The following is a 22,493-nucleotide window of genomic DNA, read 5'->3' as shown; positions in this document are numbered from 1 at the left end:
ATGCCACTGATTCCAAGATGCATCCCAATTTCAGAAATGTGAAACAAAGGATTTCTTAGAATCAATAGAAATGGTAGTATTCTTCAAGCCAAATATGCCCCTTTTCTTTTCAGCATGGAAAATGACTTTTGCTATTTTCAGCTCAGTCATAAAAAAAGTTTTCTTCTGTACTATGTTCATCCCTTCCTCTCTTTGTGTACAACTCCAAAGATATAACTGATAAATCCCCATTTAACCTTTTCTCCCAAATATTTGACATTTCATTCAAAATGTCAAACCAAGCTACCAGAATAAAGAATAAGAAGGGTAGAAAAAGAAGAGGCTGCCAGTCAATGAGGGCAGATTCTGACTCTGAAAGAGCTGAGCTTCACACTGCCCTCTGCAGGCAGGACACCTCCCAAGAGGAGAAAAGAGAGCTGAGCCCATTCACTTGTCCTGAACTTGCTAACTGGATAAAACTCCCTCTCCCTAAGAAAGGAGGGAATAAAGGGTCAGAAACAGACCAAGAGCACGCCTAGGAAAAACCTCTCCTTGTGGAAATCTGTGGGGGCGTGCGGTGTTTCCTCCTAATAACTTGCCTACGCAGTTAAAAACACATATTTGGTCTCTGCCCAAAGTTCCAGGCACATAAGCCCTTGTAATTTCCTGATCAACAGGGGTGCCAGGAACATCTTTGTTTCCAATATTTGGTCTTGGACCCTGATTCCTGGCACACAGAACTCCTAAATCTCTAGGAATTTCCTGGGTGATAGAAGCATCTTTTGTTCTAATGAGGGGGTTACTGGTGGGCTCCTGGGTAGCTCCTGGATGGGGGCCATCACCAGAAAGGCCAAGCCAAGAGTAGAAGCTTGGACTTTCAGTTACATACCCATCCCCCATCTTCCAGGGAGGGGAGAAGAGCTAGAGACTGACTTATTAATCATGCCTACGAGATGAAGCCTCCATAAAAATCCCTAGAGTATAGAGTTCACAGAGCTTTTGGGTTGGTAAACACACCCATGGGCTGGGAGGATGGGCCACCCCAACTCCATGGGAACAGAAGCTCCTGCTCTCAGGACCCTTTTGGACCTTACCTGAGCTCTAATGACCCAGTAAACTTAAATAAATGTTTCCTTGAGTTTTGTGAGCCATTATAACAAATTATGGAACCCAAGAAGGAGGGGATGGGGGTGGGGCATGGGAACCCTGATTGACAGTGGGTTGGTCAGAAGTATCAGAGGCCCAAACTTGAAATTGATGTCTACAGTGGGGAGCAGTCTTGTGGGACTGAGCCCATAACCTGTGGGGTCTGTGCTACTCCATTTAATCAGTCATAATTGAATTACAGGACACCCTCCAGTGGGTGTGACACCCAGGAGTGAGTTGGAGGATTGCCTGGCATGGGAAAAACTCCTATACATTTGGTATCAGAAGTGTTAAGAGTAGAAAGTAAAGAAACAAGAGGTTTTCTTTTAAGCATGCGCCACAATTTTTCTTCTCAGGAAAAATCTTATGAAAAATCTCCATAAATGTCAACAACACTCTGGCCTGATTTTAGGGATCACCATTTTCTGCTTCCTCCCTCACTCTTTATGGAAATAATATTGCCAGCACTTTGCACGTCAGGACCTCCCAGGGTGTTGGTGAAGTCAGGAACAGACCTAAAATGAGCCATTACATTTCCAAGCCTAGCCATCTGGCTGGCGGACCTAACAGAAGCACTAGAAGACTGAGAAGGTAAAACTCATCAATTTGCTATGGGAAAAGCATGAGTTTGGGTGAACTCCGGGAGTTGGTGATGGACAGGGAGGCCTGGCGTGCTGCGATTCATGGGGTCGCAAAGAGTCGGACACGACTGAGCAACTGAACTGAACTGAACTGAAGCAGACATACTGTCATTTAGTTTAGTTAAACTTGATCTGTTACAGAACAGATACTCTGAAATTTAGTATCTCATAAAGAAAACTAATTCTACCTATTAAAAACTACTTTGGCAACTGACAAGACGCCGTGCCTACTTTTCACTACAAAGATGAAAACGTTTAAAACTAAAGCAACGTTTACCTGGGAAATCTTGAGTGGCTCTATAAATCATTTACATTTTATTTAAAAGCCATTTTCCAAATTGGATTTTTTTTTATTTATAAATGTAAATTGTTACCTAAAAAATAACTGGAGGTAGATATTACATACATATTTATAAAGTATGCTTTTCAGAAAGCATAAACACAGATGCTTCCTCTGCTATACAGTTTGCGATTGTTTCATAACCATCATCAAGTTATGATCAATAAAATTTCTTCTTTGAAACAATTAGCATAACATCAGATATACAGTGTAGAAACAATGGCATTTAAATCTGGATTTAAAGAAAAATACTGTTAAACATTATCAAATAGTAAGTAAAAAAGATGGTAATATATTTCTATGTAACAGTCTCATAATTCCTTAATAAATTTTAATTTAGAAAAATAAAATCTAGGTGAGAATATATTAAAACCATTATTTACATAAAGTAAACTGGCAAGCATTGGCAATATTTCTGGCTCAGCTAAAAGAATAATGACTAAGACTTACTAAGCATTTACTATATGTTAAGCAGTATAACTTAGTGATATACATATGCAATCTCATTCAATCCTGATGAAAACACTGTAATGTAGGTACTTTATTCCCATTTAATTGAGGAAGCTAAATCAAACTTTCTTGCTAGAATATAAAAAAATAATTCTTCATAGGCTATCAAAAGAATTCTTTATAGGTTATGAATTCTTCATAGGGTTTACCATAGTAAACCCAGTTGCACGTGTGTCTGCACGCAGTCATGTTCGACTCTGCAGCCTACCAGGCACCTCGGTCCATGGGGATTCTCCAGGCAAGAATACTGGAGTTGGTTGCCATGCCCTCAGCCAGGGGATCTTCCCAACCCAGGGATCAAACCTGTATCTCTTATGTCTCCTGAATTGGCAAGCGGGTTCTTTACCACTAGTGCCACCTGGGAAGCCCATATATATACACATCTAAAAATTCAGACTCTGCATTAAGTGAAATTCAATACTTATGCATGACAAAAATAGCAATAACAATTACTCAGCAAAATATAATTAAGAAGAAACTTAAAAACAAAAAAATAATATTTAACAGTAAAACTTTAGAACATTTTCTTTATAGTCAGGAATAAGATGAAAACACCTACTTTCATTGCAAGTTTTAGTATGCCTGGTCAGTGCACTAAGAAACTGCTATCACACTGGGATGACCCAGAGGGATAGGATGGGTAGGGAAGTGGGAGGGGTTTTCAGGATGGGGAACACGTGTACACCCATGGCTGATTCATGTCAATGTACGGCAAAAACCACTACAATATTGTAAAGTAATTAGCCTCCAATTAAAATTTTTTTAAAAAAAGAAAGTGCTATCACATGTGGAAAGGAAGAAACAAAACCGTTATTATTTACAGATATTACTGCCTGCAGAGGAAATACAGGAGAACCAATGACACAGAAAGAAAAAGGAAAACAAGCTCAATCCAGTGCTCTGTAACAACCTAGAGGGGTAGGATGGGGTGGGAGGTGGGAAGCTGGAGGGAGATTCAAGAGGAAGGGAACATATGTATACTCATTACTGATTTGCATCGTTGTATGGCAGAAACTGACATAACATTGTAAAGCAATTATCCTCCAATGAACTTTTTTTTTTAAAAAGTGGATAACAAATATAAATGCAAAATGCAAGGCTGTTGGACGTGTGATCACCAATCAAAAGTCAGGAGTATTCCAATATACCAGTTAGCATTTAGAAAATTCAATTTACATATGGTATTAGAATCATTAAAATACTCATGAAAAGTCTAGTGGTCAGTTTGGTCACAGATATTTTTTAAACTCATCAATATGCATGGTCAACAAATTTAACAATCCTCTCCAATGTATGTGCCCTAGAGACACTCTCTCACATGTAAACCAGAAGACAAGCTCCAGGATATTCATCTCATTCTTTCTAACCACACATACACACACAAATATGGGACAGTTTAGCTATACATCAATATGGATTGGATAAATTGTTGAATATTCATACAATTAAATCTGTATATGTCAATTTGGATTATCTTAAAAACAGAATGCTGAGAGGGAAAAGCAGGTTGTTCAGGGATATTTATAATATGACATCACTTACATAAAAAGTAAAACCCATAGCACAATACTCTATATTATTTATAGAAAAATAAGTTTTTAATAAATATATAGAAACAAGGAATCAAGCTTCTGATTACCACAGGAAAGGAAAAAGGAGAATCAGAGCATGGAAAGGCTTAAGTATCAGAGATGCTTCAACTTTACCTCTAGTTTTATTTCTTTAATGAAAAAGCATATAAATATAAAAAATTACTAAATTATATTGAATCTGTGTGTAAAATACATAAATATCTAGTCATAATATTTTGCATTTCAAAATACCTTATAATTTAAAAAGTACATGTTTTTTAAAGTATCCCATGCAAATATTTAAACAATAATGAAAAGGCCATACCCTATGTACATATCTCTTTATAAAACTACAAAGGGAGTTTGCCTCCCTTTCATCTGTTACTAAACATCATTTTAAGCCACACGTTATCATATGTTATTAAGGATTAGAAACTATTGTCAGAAGAAGTATAAAAAGTAGAATATTCTACAGGAAAAGTAGCAAGGATTGAATAAAGATGTCATGAAGATTAAGAAAGGTCCAAATGGCATAAAATCGAAAAGAGGTTTTCAAAGTTTAGTTAAATACTCAAAAAGACATTTATCTAAGTATTGAGTGAGAAGCCAAAGACATTATTGTCAAGAGAAAAAAAAAGTAGAAAAACTAAAAAAATAGAAAAAGCAGCTATTTGCATTTTAAATTGGGGGCACTTACAGAATATGATATAGGGCACATGTCAACAATATGATTTATTACTCAGATTATAATAAATATTAAATTTTTCCCTGGAAGTAAAAACTTTCATTATTAATATCCCAAGAAGCCCCCAGAGCAACATACCTGGAGAAGTAGCCTTTCAAAAGCCAGAAAGTTGTCCCACTTGGCAGTCTGTGGGTGTTTCAGAGTTTGGACAGTGGCCAGCCCAAGCTGTAGGAGCCCACAGTGATTCCCTAGAGATTTGAGGTTGTTCTTGAAGAGCTGAATATAGGACATGAGCTGCCCCGGAGTGACTCTCCCTGGAAAAACATACAATTCATCAGTGTACCCTCTTCTGGGAGCGGTAAAAATAAAGAGGAGCGTGCCATTAATAATACTACTGCCCTGTTCAGTTGCTCAGTCGTGTCCGACTCTTTGTGACCCATGGACTACAGCACGCCAGGCTTCCCTGTTCTTCACTATCTCCCATCAGCACAAAACTTCAGAGTCAACTGCAAGCTTTCCTAAGCTTTTGTGACTCTTAAACCAACATGGTGACAACAGCAAAGTTGAAACTACCAACTGCATTTTGCAAGCAAAAAAACAGATGTTAAGTGCTCTTGCCAAAGCCATATTGCTATTAGGATTCATTTCATAACGCTGCAATACCCCATAAATGAGCTTTCAAATAAGGTCTTATGAATAAATATTTCTTGAGCTCAACGTGGAGTACCTCTGCAAGACATATGATATAGCAATCTAAGAGCCAAAACGGCAAGGTTTCCAATTGTGTGTGTTATGTATATAAAGCAAAAGAGAAATCTGTTAGGGCTATAGCTAAAACTTTATCACTGATATCAATGGGTTTATGACAACATCCTTGAGCATAAAAGCAGACTGGTGTTGCAACAAAAATGTATAGAGAACCAAAGTGGAAAAGCCTGGAAGATGAGATATCAAAAGAAAAGGTTTCGTACGGGTGACAGCACATTTACTACCGTTGTCACCTAGATCCAGAAGACTCTCACCTCATTAAAGACTGGAGTACCAAAAACGCAAACAAACCCTGTTGAAGATTCAGTCTTTCAGACCTCTAAGTCCAACTTTTTCCTAAATAGCACTCCTTCCATTTAGTCACTTCCCATTCTATTATGTCAGATCTCATTCCTGCCATTCATCAACGCAATGGGCAGAACCCCAGAACACCACAGTTTCTCCTCACTGGGCAAGAAGAGTGCAATGGAGCCAAACACAAATGCAAGGCCAGTAAATCCTTCCTGTACAGTTCAGCCACACTGTCTTCCTGGTTTACCCTCTGATGCCTAAAATCCAGGTTTGTTTGCTATGCCTACGTTTGTTAATACCTGGCAATAAAACTACCTGTATTTATTTAGCACATGCCCTCTTCTGATTTTCACAGCAACTCTATGGGGTAGCAAACAAGTGAGAGTTCAGTGTCTCACATGGTGCTAAATGGCATTTGTCAATTAGTGGTTTTGCTACAGATTATAATACACAAAAAATAAAGACCTTGTCACAAGAAACTTACAAGCCTGTAATATATTCTACCTTTTTAGTGCATATTTTGAAGAGATTAAGGATTCTGAACTGCCTTTTTACCCACTTATATGGGGCTTCCCTGATGCTCAGTTGGTAAAGAATCCACCTGCGATGCAGGAGACCCTGGTTCAATTCCTGGATTGGGAAGGCCCACTGGAGAAGGGACAGGCTACCCACTCCTTGTGGCTCAGCGGGTGAAGAATTAACCTTTAATGAGGGAGACCTGGGTTTGATCCCTGGGTTGGGAAGATCCCCTGGAGAAGGGAAAGGCTACTCACTCCAGTATTCTGGCCTGGAGAATCCCATGGACTCACAAAGAGTCAGACATAACTGAGCAACTTTCATTTTCAAACAACAAGAACAGTTGGTGGGTTGCAGCGGGGGGCAAGAACAGTGGAAATGAATAGTACAGAGCTGAGTCTCACTAGTTTCTTTGGTCCCTTGGTAAAGCATAGTTCATTCCTGATTCTCAGCAGCAAGCTAACAATTTGCTAGCTTAAGTACTAACAGAGAAGAGCCTCATTAATCCCTTCTTTGCTTGATTTTAAGTTGGCTTGATTAAGGTATAATTTACATACAGTAAAATTCACTTTTTTCTGGCTCAGGGTATTCTCAAAATAGTTCTATGAATTTTGACAAAAACACAGTCACAATCAAGATAGATTATTTCCTTTACTCCCCAAAGTTCCCCTTTTGTAGTCAATTCTCTTTTCCCATCCCAAGTCCTTGGTGAACACTTGTCTGTGTTTCTGTCCCATAGTTATTCCTTTCCAGAATGTTCTATAAATGGAATTACATAGCACATAGCCTTTTGAGTCTAGCTTCTTTTTACTTGAGCATAAGGTATTTGGTGTTCATTCATGTTGTTGCTTGTATCAGTAGTTTGCTCTATTTTCTTGTTGAGTAGTAATCCGTTGTATGAACCATAGTTTGTTTAAACTTATCCATTTACCAGTTTATGATCATTTGGGTTGTTTCCAATTTTTAGAAATGATGAATAAAAACTTCATAAACATCTTCATACAGTATTTTATGTGCGTACGTGTCTGTGGACATAACGATTTCAGTTTTTTCGTAAGTAAATTTCTAGGGTTGCTGGGTCATATGCTAAATGTATGCTTAACTTTATAAGAAACTGACAAACTAATTTCCAAAGTCAGCTGTCCTACTAGTGACAAATGAGAGTTCTATTCCCTCACATCCTCAATAGCCTTGGTATTGCCAGGTATTTTGGTTTTAGCCAGTCTAATAGGTTATCTAGCAACATCTTACTGGGGTTTTAATTTGAATTTTTTAATGACTAATAATGTTGCTCATCTTTTCATGTGCCTATTTGCCACCCTATATCTTTTTTTGGTGAAGTGTCTGTTCAAATCCTTTGCTCATTTTTATTAAGGTGTTTGCTTTCTTATTGAGTTAAGAGTGTCATTAACTTTTATTAATCCATTGGTTCAACACATGTTTTTGTGCTGGGGACTGTTCTTACTGCTAAGCACAAGCCCATGAACAAATAAGAAAAAAGTCTGTCCTCACGGCCAACAAATAAAGAAGACAAATGACTCCCAGAATGCTCTCCTAATAAATCCAGCTCATTACATGTCACTCTCTTAGGGGATGGGATCTTTTGTGCAGAGGATGAACATTTTTACACAAGAACATTTCCGACACATTAAATATATGAAAACAAATTTTCACATGAAATGGATTCAGATCTAACACTGCAGTGAGCTCCATTTATTTCTTTAAATACTGTGCTGCAGTTGATGGCAGTATAGTCTCTGGACACACAGAGCTTTGTTGACCAAGAGAGATAGTCATAGAACAATTACATGAACAATTAATCATTATTGTGACAAGTACTGCTAAGGCAACAACTAAAAAGTCTCGAAACCCTGAAAGGGTCTATGTGGTACGTAACTGCCTACCTCTCCAACCCTATCTCCAGAACGTGAAGGAGAAGAAATTAAAAAGGCTCAGAATACACACAATCTATTCATAACATAACTGCCCTTTCAGTTCAGTTCAGTCACTCAGTCGTGTCCGACTCTTTGAGACCCCATGAATCACAGCACACCAGGCTTCCCTGTCCATCACCCAATTGTTAATTACTAATTGTTAATCTCCTGGAGTTCACTCAAACTCACGTCCATCGAGTCAGTGATGCCATCCAGCCATCTCATCCTCTGTTGTCCCCTTCTCCTCCTGCCCCTCAATCCCTCCCAGCATCAGAGTCTTTTCCAATGAGTCAACTCTTGGCATGATGTAGCCAAAGTATTGGAGTTTCAGCTTTAGCATCATTCCTTCCAAAGAACACCCAGGGCCGATCTCCTTTAGAATGGACTGGTTGGATCTCCTTGCAGTCCAGGGGACTCTCAAGAGTCTTCTCCAACACCACAGTTTAAAAGCATCAATTCTTTGGCGCTCAGCTTTCTTTACGGTCCAACTCTCACATCCATACATGACCACAGGAAAAACCATAGCCTTGACTAGACGGACCTTTGTTGGCAAAGTAATGTCTCTGCTTTTGAATATGCTATCTTGGTCGTAACTTTCCTTCCAAGGAGTAGGCGTCTTTTAATTTCATGGCTGCAATCACCATCTGCAGTGATTTGGGAGCCCAAAATAATAAAGTCTGACACTGTTTCTACTGTTTCCCCATCTATTTGCCATTTTTAGAGAGACCTAAAAAAATGGAAATCATCAGAGAAAGTCATCAGGTCTGTTTAGATTTCAATCGCAATAACCATATGTTCAACTTAAGAATGTCTTCAATTCAAAAATATAGTTAAACTTTATTCAGTTAGCATCTTTCAATCTCAGACTTGGACTCAACAACCATATTTATATAACGCCACCTTCCAACATAAAGCATGAGATCCAAAGAACAAACGGCTATATTTCATAACAGGAAATGCCAACAGAATACTACATTGTGAATTAGCGATTATCCACCCTTGCTGCTCTAGTCTCTTTCCCTCTGTGTATCTTTTTATTACATACACAGGCCACTAACACTTCTTATACATGTCATGAAAGCAGGGGGTTTTTAGTAAAAATCCAAAACATGGTAATTTAAATTTATTAAAAGAGTACTTTACACAAATGCTTTAAAATACAGACTAGTGACATTTTTAAATTTAAGTTTAATCAGAATCTTACATAAAACAAGTCAAAATTAACTGAGTATTAAAAATGTTATACAATAAGACTAATAACGTGAGAAAACTTCCCAGTTCATCTCAACTAAAACTGCAAGCAACCAGGACCAGGTGTTGAAAAAGTAACAGAACATTTATTCATACCTCATATTACCAAAAAAAAAAATAAAACTTCTCAGGTAGATTTAGACAGTGATTTTAAAATGTCAACCCAAGAAGGCCTGCCAACACATTTTTTTTCAGTCATAAAACAAGGGTTATTTTATATCAAGACATAATATATAGCAACTCTGTGAAAAGGGACAATTTTGAAATTTGAAAACTAGTTTTCAAGTAAGAAAATCTATTAGGCTTTTTTTATATATATAGTTTTTAAGAAAGTGAAACAGACTTCTGATTTTTAGTTAAAAAAAAAACAGAAAACTTTAACAACCATTAATTCTATGTATATTTTGAAACAGTAAAATAGAATTATTGCTTGGGAGAAAGGGGAAAGATTTAGAAAATAAAATGATTTAATATTTTAATATTGTCTATGATCCTTATAATATTTAATTCCATTGTATTCAAATGAATTATGGAAATTATCTTTCTATTTACTACATACGTTTGATAAACTAGACTGCAGCCATGAAATTAAAAGATGCTTACTCCTTGGAAGGAAAGTTATGACCAACCTAGACAGCATATTAAAAAGCAGAGACATTACTTTGCCAACAAAGGTCCCTCTAGTCAAGGCTATGGTTTTTCCAGTGGTCATGTATGGATGTAAGAGTTGGACTGTAAAGAAAGCTGAGTGCTGAAAAATTGATGCTTTTGAACTGTGGTGTTGGAGAAGACTCTTGAGAGTCCCTTGAACTGCAAGGAGATCCAACCAGTCCATCCTAAAGGAGATCAGTCCTGGGTGTTCATTGGAAGGACTGATGTTGAAGCTGAAACTCCAATACTCTGGCCACCTGATGCGAAGAGCTGACTCATTTGAAAAGACCCTGATGCTGGGAAAGAGTGAGGACAGGAGGAGAAGGGAACGACAGAGGATGAGATGGTTGGACGGCATCACCGACTCAATGGACGTGAGTTTGGGTAAACTCCGGGAGTTGGTGATGGACAGGGAGCCCTGGCGTGCTGTAGTCCATGGGGTCATGACTGAGTGACTGAACTGAACTGAACCTTCTGAATCTGTTTTGTGGTTTGGTAAGATATATTTAAAATATTTACACATATATGATTTTTTGTTGATTTTCTTAACAACAACAAAAAAGAGCATTCTGTCAGTGCTAGGTTTGACTTAATCCTCAAAGTGTGTCTTAATGGTAGAAAGCAACCATCAGAAATTTTGTCTAAAATAGTATATTTAGCTACTAAATGTTTTCTTAAAAAAAAATTCTATAACAAATAATAACACTATCATGCATGTTTTTTATTCATCATTGTCTTGAAACTGTGAATGAAAACCCAGTATGTGAAATCTGAATAAACAAAGTTATGTCTTAAGACATGTATTCCCAGAATTCAAATATCAGCATTTCATTTGTCTCCTTTTTAATTACTTTTCTAATATAATAAAGGCAAAGCATATTAAAATAATTAAATATAACATGTTCTGCTAAAACTCTGGTTTATTAACCTACACACAACTGGCAAACAGGAGTACTTTTAATATTACACAAAAAGTCACACCTACTCATTTGTCACTTTTCTCATTATTTTAACATCCTGTGCCACCAAATAAGAGCAGCTGAACACAAAGTAAACAAACATAGCTGAACACTGCAAGCCAGAAGAGGAACTGAGTCCTGACTACATTCCTAGTTCTTCCTCTTAGCTCTGCTTGGCCATATATGCCCTGTCTTGGAAGTGCTTCCTGTCTGGTCCTCCCTGATCTTCAGTGCATTTTGCCTTTGCCTCCATAAACAAACAGCCTCAACTTCTCTTTACATTCCCTTCCAGTGAGCTACCTTCAACTCTTTTGTTCACATGAAGTCCCAAATATACTGTAGCATTTCTTTATCTATAGGAAACTGGCATACCTTTTAACTGTGCTAGTATTTTAATCAAGATTTTTATTGTTGTTTTTTTTTTTTGTTAGTGCTCTAATTATAAATTTGTATAGATTTTTAAATGGGCTTCTGCTAATGAGATTTTTTATCATGAGCCCTGATAACCAGTATGTGATTTTGCAAAACAAATTTTCCAGGAATGCATGTAAATTATAGCAAAAGCGCTCATACTAACATGTAGACAAAGGTGGCGATGCTACTAAAACAAAACTATTGGTTGGTAGGCAGCATGGTTAGGGGAAATTTCCAATGTTAATTCTACAGTTGACATTGGAAAGCTCTTGGGTACAAAAGATGCTTTCGGAGTTCTGTAAATAATGTACAAAAGGTTCAGAGGGTAGACTGAACACATGGGTTTACATCCTCATCTCATTTCATCAGAAAGACAAAAAGGAATTACAAAGGGAAAGGAATACACAACAAAGAGATCATGAGATAGTCTCTAAGCTGACAGAGGCTTCAAGCACTATTCCTCCCCATTTGTTGGTTATCTTCGTAATTTACATTACATTCTTAAACTTTCTTCTTTGTTCTGTCAATTACAGATGGTATCCTATGGCTTTTTGTCTTCTAAGCAGAGGATATTAATCCCTCTTTGCCCCTCCCTCTACTTTGTATCTCCCCCTTTCATCTTTCAAATCATCTGTACTTTTATTTTCATCAAGATGGATAGTATTTATATTTTGTTTTATGACCATAATGTAGTCTTACGTGCTTTTTAAAAAAATAATTTTATTTATTTATTTTTGGCTGTGCTGGGTCTTCGTTGCTGTGAGGGCTTTCTGTAGTTGCGGTGAGTGGGGGCTACTCTCCAGTTGCGATGTGCAGACTTCTCTTCCCGTGGCTTCTCTTGTTGCAGAGCATGGGCTCTAGAGTGCATGGGCTCAGTAGTTGCAGTTCCCAGGCTCTAGAACACAGGCTCAATAAATGTGGCCCACGGGCTTGGTTGTTTACAGCGTGTGGGATCTTCCCAGACCAGGGATTGAACTCATGTCTCCTGCACTGGCAGGCAGATTCTTTACCACTGAGCCACCAGGGAAGACATTACGTGCTTTTTGTATAGCTTGATTCAAACAGTTCAAAATCAGTCAATTGTGTTTTCATCATAATGAACTATATAACTATTAATAACAGACCCAAGGTACAAATTATGATTGCATTTCCTTATGCATATACTTTGGCCCTAGAACGTTTATGGGCTTTTTCTAAGGGGATGGGGGAGTTGCATTCCCTGCCTTAATCGAAGCTGTGAAGTCTCCTAATTTCATATACACTGTCTCATCTTTGAAGTCTGGGTTATGTTGTAGTTGTTGTTTTAAACTGAGGTATAGCTGAGCTGTGGGGTTTTTTGTTTTGCTTTTCCCCCTCCCTGAATACTTTACAACCAAACCCCTTCATTCTCCAGTCCCATCATGGGCGGACTGTTCTCCAGGCCCTTCTGTGTAGTCAGCAGCCTGGAACTGAGTCTGTTGCTTTCCTCTATTGGAACACTGTTTGGTTAAATTTCTGATTTTTCTTTCCTGCTATGCTGCCTTGTTTCGCTGGACAATCTCAAGTAACTTCCTCAGAAAAGGTGTGTGGAAAGCAAAGTTCTTTTTATCTCTAAAAACGTTTTTTCTTGCCCTCCAAGTTTAATAATAGTTTATCCAGATCTATAATTCAAGGTTGAAAATAATGCATTGCTTCATTATCTTCTGGCTGAGCACTGCTTGTAAGAAACCTGTGCTAGTCCTATTTTTGTTCCTTTGTAGACGAGCTTCCTTTTTTCCATCTAGAGGTTCATAGGATCTTCTCATTCTCTTGTACTCTGAGGAGTCATGGTGATGATGTCTAGTTTAGAGAGTTTTTATTCTTTCCACTTGCTTTTCAGTTAAGCCTGTTCTACTATTTGATGTGTCTTTCTTCACATCTAGGAAGTCTCACATTCTTTCCTTACTAATTTCCTGTCCTCCGCTTTTTCTCTCTTTCTAAAACTTTCAATAGTTCTTGGGTTTCCTGAATTGGTTCTCTATATATTTTGCTTTTTGTATCATATTTTCAATGCCCTGTTCTTTCTACATTTTAGGAGATTTTCTTGATTTATCTTTAAACTTTGGTTGAATTGCTGACTCTTTGCGACCCCATGGTCTGTAGCCCGCCAGGCTTCTCTGTGCATGGGATTCTCCAGGCAAGAATACTGGAGTGGATTGCAATTCCCTTCTCCAGAGGATCTTCCCAAACCAGGGACTGAACCTGAGTCTCCTGCATTGCAGGCAGATTCTTTACCATTCAAGCTACAGGGAAGTCCTGAATTTTTTTTTTTTTTTTAACCATAATACCTTTATTACTAAGAGCTTCTTTTTTTAATCATTTTGTTTATTTATTTGGCTGCACCAGGTCACAGCTGCAGCACTCAGCATACTGAATCGTCACAGCAGCATGAGAACTCTTAGTTGCAGCCTGTGGGATCTAGTTCCCTGACCAGGGATCGAACCAGGACCCCCTGCATTGGGAACATGGAGTCTTGGCCACTGGACCACAGGGAAGTCCCTAAGAGCTTCTTTTTTAACATGAGCTTTATAGAGATATAACTCACATATCATAAAATTCACCCTTAAAATGTACAATCCAGTGGTTTTTAGTACACTCAGAGTTATGTAATCATCACCACTATATAATTTCAGAACATTCTCATTATCCCAAGAAGAAAGCCTGTACTCAAATTTCCGCAGTTATGAAAAAGATATAAAGCTATTATAAATCCATACATATTAGAATATAGCCTAAATAAAATTTCCAGTTGGGAGATATAACTGTACTTAGTTAAACCAGGAAACAGAAATAACAGAAGGGAGAATATTCAGGTAATTATAGCTATAATAGAATTCTGGCTTTTTTATATATAATAATACTATGGTGATGCTCTAAAAAAATTTTTTTAATTGAAGTATAAATTCCTGGAAGGTAATATAGGACTAGAAAAATACTTACTATATCACAAAGCAAAACAAACAATAAAAATAAACTTCCTCCCCTCCTCCAAAGACTTTGCCTTGAATATGTGACAAGGCATTGCAACAAAGAGGGGTCACTTACCCAGAAGATATAACCAGTTTCAGATTCAGAGGCCTCAGATATAATGGAGGAGGAAAGTGAGGAGTATAACATAAAATAAAGCATACACATCTTAGGTATGTAGTTCAGTTACTTTTTACACATACACCTATCCACATAACCACCACACAGATCAAGGTATGGAATATACCCAGCGCTCTAGAAGATTCCCTTGATACCTACCTAATCAATAATCCTACAACAGCAAACCATCACTTTTAACTCTCTCACTACAGCTAATTTTTCGTTTGCTTTTGAATGTCATATACACAGATACACTATTTTGTATCTAGCTTCTTTAGTTCAACATCGTCCAAAATCTCAATCTTTTTTTTCCCTTCCTCTGTTTTATTGTTCTATACGACTCTAACTGCTTCTCTGTCCATTCTACTTTGAAGGATATTTAGGGCCATTATAAATAATGAGACTGTGAACAGTCTACTACATGCCTTCTGGTAGACTCCCTTCCATTGGCTACATGCCCAGTTGTGAAACCAGTGGATCAGATGGGTATACTTAAGTTAATACAGCCGGTTTTCCATGGTTGTATCAATATATCCACACACTTTAAACGTGATCAAATTTAACCTAATTTAACATAAATTTTAAAGTATACATATAATGTTTAAAACCTGGCACAACTGTATAATTAAGTTTCCTTCATGGTATTTTATGCTGGGTAGCCAAAACTCTAATAAGAGAGACACAAAAGAAGTCACAATGGAAACCACACTGTCATGCTCTTAGTACACACCTTTATTTTGCTCATTGTCGGTTTACTAGCTTACTACTTACTTTCTTACCTAATTACACAGAAAAAGGCCTGGAAATCAAGATACTAATTTAGGAACAAAGGTTACACTGAAGAGTAAGATGATGGTGGGGCCGGGGTGGGGGGGGGGGGGGCGGGGGGGCGTGGATAGACAATTACTTTTTATCCTACTAATGTTATGATATGAATTTTCTAGAAACGTGCTATATTACTTTTTAAATGGTCTCTTGGTTCTGAAATAAAATAATGTCTATTTCATGTGGAATTAATAGACAAGCATTTTTCTCTGGGAAATTTGAATCTATTACTATCACTGATTTGTACAAGGGATGAAGCATTGTCTTTCAAGAGGAAAAGAAATATAAGAGTAATAATTACTGCTAGTTCTCCACCTCTATTGAGGTCAAAGGACAAAGAAATATGGTTAACATGCAGGTGGGGAGATTTAAGTCAGACCTGAGAAAAAAATTCCACATTCGTGATGACTATTAGACATTGAAACCAGTTATTAAAGGAGGAAGAGGGAAGACATTATAAATCTTCTCCCGTAGGGATTTGAAGGGCAGTATATATAGCCATCTGTATAGGGAAACTTGGATAAAAACCAGCTGGGAATCGACGTCTACTTTTATAACACTATAAATACTGAAGAAGGTTTTCCTGAGATTTCCTTTAAATAGTATGTTTCTTGTTAAACAAATTTTTGAGCTCTACAGTATTACAAAGATAGAATAAGAAAGCAATGTGAAAAGAGCATTTTAATTATATGAATCAATTCAATCAAATGGATCCAAAATTGAGAAATCTATTGCAAGATACGATTTCAGGAGAGTACGGAATAAAGCATAACTGCTGCAGGACCAGAGGTCACAAACAGAAAATAAACAGCTCTCCCTGGGATTTATACAAAAAACATGAAATATAAAACCACCAGAAACATTTATGGTTTGGCTTTCTTTGGAAATGAAGCCTTCCTGAGGCTAACTTAAATCACTGCATCAATGTTTACAAACTCAGCTGAGCACACGGAAAGACACTGACAGACTACTCTTGTTTTCCACAAGGCAGATTTCCAGCCTGCCAGGTAAGGAGCCATTCCTTGGTGGGTCCACCCTGACTTGGAAGGCTGTACTTCCAAATAAAGCAACTCCCACCCCACAGCCATGGATCTTTCCTTGGGGGTTTTTTAACTTCTAGCCCATATTCTCATATGCTGAGGATTCCTTCTGTTGAGAAAACATAAAAATTAACAAGAGGAGGAGGATGAAAAAAAAAGATGCACCAATTAAAGCTAAAAATATAGAGTCAGAGGACAGATGCTTGAAGAAAGGGTATTAGAAATTCAGATGACCATTTGTGGACAAGGAAATACAGCAGCAGAGGCAATTCAGGTTTTGTTTTAGGTGATGAAGTGTAAGAAGGAAATATTTGTTTGCTGACCTTAAGGCTTTGGGGCATTATTAATTATTAATTCAATAAAAACTCTTTCCGGCTCTTTCTCTAGATTTTCTACTTCTTCATATCCCTAAGTGGATGTGTTCTTTACAGCTCTGCCTTCAACCCTCTTCTCACTCATTCTATATTCTTTTCCTGGATGATCACTCTTATATTTCCTTATAAATTCACTACTTAGGCTCCAACATAATGACTAGGTAACTAAATCTCCAGTCTCCACTTTCACTTCTGGAAATCACTACTCTAGCCACATGTCACCCAACTAAGGTGATCAGGGAACAATCCTACAGACAACGTAATCCCACCCCTAGATTGGGTAGAATACTCTTCATACTCAATGGTATGACTTTTACTTGAAAGATAACTGAAAGCATATTGTTCTTCATACATTCTTTCCAAAAGAAAAAGAATAAAGTGAGTCTATCACTTCAAGGAAAACAGCTACTTGTTTTGTCAAAATAAAAACTCAAGTTTTCATGTGAAATCATAATTTTGGAAAGCTTGTATCTGCCTCTATATCTTTATATCCTAATACGTAAAGATTTTCTAATGATAATAGTGGGGATATCAACAACTGCGGTCTGTTATATTGTATAACATGTGTCAACATTTGGAAAATCTGCATAATTCAGAGAACCTTTATTGTCCAAGTGACTAAGGTAAAATGCTATAAAATAATGTGTGTGTAAAAGAGCCAAAGTGCAAGAGAAATCAATGGTCTTTAATGTACCAGAGTATGGAAAATTCAATGATATGGTTTCATATTCCACACTGCAATTACCTGTAAGAAATTACCTCTTGTAAATTTGGTATAGTATATCTGCAATTCTAGAATATCCACAATTTTCTGAAAATTATTTGAAAAAATCTTCCCCTTTTCAACTACATATCTTTGTAAGTCCAGCTTCTCTTTCTATCACAACAGATTCTATAAAGAAGCAGATATGAGAATAGAGCTGCCTTCTATTAAACCAGACGTTCAGTTCAGTTCAGTTCAGTTGCTCAGTTGTGTCCGACTCTTTGCGACCCCATGAATCGCAGCGCGCCAGGCCTCCCTGTCCATCACCAACTCCCGGAGTTCACTCAGACTCACGTCCATCGAGTAAGTGATGCCATCCAGCCATCTCATCCTCTGTCGTCCCCTTTTTCTCCTGCCCCCAATCCCTCCCAGCATCAGAGTCTTTTCCAATGAGTCAACTCTTCACATGAGGTGGTCAAAGTACTGGAGTTTCAGCTTTAGCATCATTCCTTCCAAAGAAATCCCAGGGCTGATCTCCTTCAGAATGGACTGGTTGGATCTCCTTGCAGTCCAAGGGACTCTCAAGAGTCTTCTCCAACACCACAGTTCAAAAGCATCTTCAGTGCTCAGCCTTCTTCACAGTCCAACTCTCACATCCATACGCGACCACGGGAAAAACCACAGCCTCGACTAGACGCTCCTTTGTTGGCAAAGTAATGTCTCTGCTTTTAGAGATGTACAAAAATGTAAAATGGTGCCACTCTCTTCCCCACATTATTTTGAGAAAATAGTTATTTTTCACAAAAATATGTTATATTAACATGCAATAAGTTTATTATAATATTTTTACATTAATTAATATTTAAAAAGTTTTCCCTACTTGAATCACTAATGTGATGCTTTCTTCCTAAATATTTAAAAAAATTTTCCCTGCTTAAATTCCTAATGTGATGTTTTCTTCCTATCTATCAGTCTCACATATATTAATAGATAAACTCCACATAACAAAAGCTCATGGTGTCCTCAGTAGTTCTGTTTAGTTTTCCATTCATAGGTTATTGTGAACATCAACAGCTTTTAACAATGTAAAGGGGTTCTGAGACAGAAAAGTTTGAGAACTGACTGTCTAAACCAGTGTCCCTCTTGGATTCCATAGGAGAGAGATAGAAAAAGTAATCCATTAGCTACATAATGAATACCAACTGACAGTATTAAGAATTTATTTATTCATTCCATAAACACTTAATGACTATATAGGAATTTCAAGGTCTTGGGTTAGGTGCGGAGAATACTAGGAAGTACAGATAAGAATTCTCAGCCCCAACTACTTAGGGTCTGGTGGTAACTGCTGTAACAGAAGTATGAACAAAAACAGTACTGATAGGAATATAAGATGTCACCTTTCAGAAAGGATGATAAGGGATAAGAGATAGCATGGAAAAAATGTTGGAGGAGAATTTTAAAATACAGGAGGCTAAAATGAGCATTCTTTCTGGAGAGTGAATAGAGTAGGATAATGCTTTAAGATCAGTAGCAATTATTAACTGAGTGAAAGAAAGTGAAAGCAAAGTCACTCAGTCATGTCCGATTCCTTGTGACCTCATGGACTGTAGCCTGCTAGGCTCCTCCATCCATGGGATTCTCCAGGCAAGAATACTGGAGTGGATTGCAATTCCCTTCTCCAGCGGATCTTCCCGACACAGGGATTGAACCCAGGTCTCCCTCACTGCAGGCGGATTGTTTACCATTAACTGAGTATCTACATACAAAGCACAACAAGGGATACAAATAGAGCTACAGTCTAGAGGAAGCTAGAAGTAAGGAAGCTTCTAGAGGAAGCTAGAAGGAAGAGAAAGCATGAAGCAGTTATCAGAGAGAAGATAATCAGAAAAGCAGAGTGACATGAAGACCAAGGCAAAAGAATCAAGAAAGAAGACACAATCAGATGCTACAGGATATCAAGAGGAACTAGAAAGAGTAGAAAGGAGAGTTGTAAACAGAAAATAGTACTGTACCAACCTAGAGGGGTGGGATAGGAAGGGAGGTGGGAGGGAGGTTCAGAAGGGAGGGGATATATGTATATCTATGGCTGATTCATAGGTTTGACAGAAAACAACGAAGGTCTGTAAAGCAATTATCCTTCAATAAAAAATAAACCAAAAAGAAAAGAAATAGTAATGCACGTAACTGTAAGCAGAAATACCCATCATCAATCTACTATTCATCCATACTCATTAGGCAATCATCCATCCAAACAGCAAGTACCAAGCCACCCACTATGTACCAAGCCAAACAGCCAACAGAGAATATATGACATGGACACTGTCTAGTATAAAGTTTTGGATCCACACACACTTAACTATTTTTCACTGTGGTAAGTGCTAAGACAGCAAAAAGAGAAAGAGCTATGGGTCCGTAGAAGGCAGAACAGTCAACGCAGACTGCTGAGGAGGGGAAGGAAGAAGGGTAAAGGGGAATTAAATATGGTTCCACAGAGAAAGTGACATTTGTATGAGATCATGAAAACTAAGATGGGTTTCATAGGAACATGTGTGTGTGCGTGTGTGTGCATTGCAAAGTATGTGGTTATATAAATCAAGGTCCCAGCAGGAAAAAGATGGCACACACAAACAGAAAATAAGGTGACCTTAACAACATGACTTTCTAAGAAGTGAGGCTAAGGACAATCAGGAGTGTGAAGGGAATCCAACAAGGGAAGGGTAGAGAGAAGCAACCAACTGCATCCTGGCAGGGACAGAGTGAGGCTATCAATACCTGTAACCATAAATGCCTCTCACCCTCTAAATCTCCTGCTCAGGCCTTCCAATAGCCAAACTCAACTGAGAGGCCAAGGGCAGAAAAGCCTGCTGAGGCAGTCCCTAACAGTGAGCCCCTAGAAGCACAGCAAGAGAAGAATGGAGGGGATCTAAAGGGACATCAAATGAGAATATTTCAGGCAAAAGTAACAAAGACCTGGATCTACAGACGTTCCTGCTGGGGAGCAGGGAGCAGGGAGGAAAAGTAACATGAGTGCTGGATGAAGCATGGGGCTAGAAGTCAGAGAGATTTACAGAAACAGCAAGCTAAGGAGTTGGTATACTGTCCTAAGGCAATGAGGAACCATTAGAGGGTTTAGACAGAGGACTGGCACAACCATATCTGTGTTTGAGCCTCTATAGCTGCTCCTGCCAGTAGTTTGATTCCTGATACAAAAGTCACACAGACAAGGCCACATTCTGGCTTACTTGCTTTAAGACTGTATCAGTCCGGGCCCAGGCAGAAGGTAGAAAACACACTAGTTATCTGAGTAGAGAAAATTTAGCATACAGAATTGTTAACTGGGTAGCTGAAAGGTAAAAAGAGAACTCCAAGGTATCATGCAGGCAACAGCTGTTGGAAGCAGCTACCCGCCAGGAGGGTGGAAGAAAACACAAAGAGAAGGCCTGGAATTGCCCCTCTGAGAACCGAGCACTACTCAGCTGGGTTGGTACCTCTGAGGAAAGGGTGCCATGGAGCTAGTTCTGCAAGAATTGGAAGAACTGCAAACTGGATTCAGCTGCTCCCACAGGAAGGACTTGCCACTGCCAGGGTGAAGAAAGTGTTGCTGCCATGACACTCACAAGTAGAAGCGGACTCCACGGGGGGGCAGACGGGAAGGAGCAAGCTGCTTTTTTCCCTTTCAACCTTGCTGTTTCCCCCTGGCACCCCCCACCAGCATAGCCCACCAGGGAGCCAGAGGGTGGAACAGAATGTGGGCTGCAGAGCCCCAGCCCCAGCAGCACGGAGGAAAAGGGTGGGGTGAGATCTGCGAGACAGGAACTTAAACAACTAGCACAGTAATTCTGGGAAAAAACTCAACCTTTCTGAGTCTGTTTTCCTTGTCTGTGAAATGGGGATGGCGGGGGGAGTACCAGCTATATAAAACTTGCTATCAGTTCAGTTCAGTAGCTCAGTCGTGTCCGACTCTTTGCAACTCCATGAATCGCAGCATGCCAGGCCTCCCTGTCTATCACCATCTCCCAGAGTTCACTCAAACTCATGTCCATCAAGTCAGTGATGCCATCCAGCCATTTCATCCTCTGTCGTCCCCTTCTCCTCCTGCCCCCAGTCCCTCCCAGCATCAGAGTCTTTTCCAATGAGTCAACTCTTCACATGAGGTGGCCAAAGTATTGGAGTTTCAGCTTCAGCATCAGTCCTTCCAAAGAACACCCAGGACTGATCTCCTTCAGAATGGACTGGTTGGATCTCCTTGCAGTCCAAGGGACTCCCAAGAGTCTTCTCCAACACCACAGTTCAAAAGCATCCATTCTTCAGTGCTCAGCTTTCTTCACAGTCCAACTCTCACATCCATACATGACCACAGGAAAAACCATAGCCTTGACTAGATGGACCTTTGTTGGCAAAGTAACGTCTCTGCTTTTAATATGCTATCTAGGTTGGTCATAACTTTCCTTCCAAGGAGTAAGCGTCTTTTAATTTCATGGCTGCAATCACCATCTGCAGTGATTTTGGAGCCCCAAAAAATAAAGTCTGACACCGTTTCCACTCTTTCCCCATCTATTTCCCATGAAGTGATGGGACCAGATGCCATGATCTTTGTTTTCTGAATGTTGAGCTTTAAGCCAACTTTTTCACTCTCCTCTTTCACTTTCATCAACAGGCTTTTTAGTTTCTCTTCACTTTCTGTCATAAGGGTGGTGTCATCTGCATATCTGAGGTTATTGATATTTCTCCTGGAAATCTTGATTTCAGCTTGTGCTTCTTCCAGCCCAGCGTTTCTCATGATGTAC

At 38.7% G+C, this 22,493-nt stretch overlaps 1 protein-coding gene across 1 annotated transcript in view; it reads right to left on the bottom strand.

Annotated features, from left to right (window-relative positions):
* Positions 1 to 22,493, bottom strand: part of SCFD2 (sec1 family domain containing 2) — a 394,561-nt gene that overhangs the window by 318,135 nt on the left and 53,933 nt on the right. Inside the window, exon 4 of the mRNA XM_006047767.4 lies at positions 5,011 to 5,186. Within this exon, the coding sequence (XP_006047829.4) occupies positions 5,011 to 5,186 (176 nt within the window). The remainder of the gene's footprint in view (positions 1 to 5,010; positions 5,187 to 22,493) is intronic.

Source organism: Bubalus bubalis, chromosome 7 (genome assembly GCF_019923935.1).
Source record: "Bubalus bubalis isolate 160015118507 breed Murrah chromosome 7, NDDB_SH_1, whole genome shotgun sequence".
Lineage (NCBI taxonomy): Eukaryota > Metazoa > Chordata > Mammalia > Artiodactyla > Bovidae > Bubalus > Bubalus bubalis.
The sequence above is the reverse complement of the archived record's forward strand: the minus strand, read 5'-3'. Positions and strand labels throughout refer to the sequence as shown.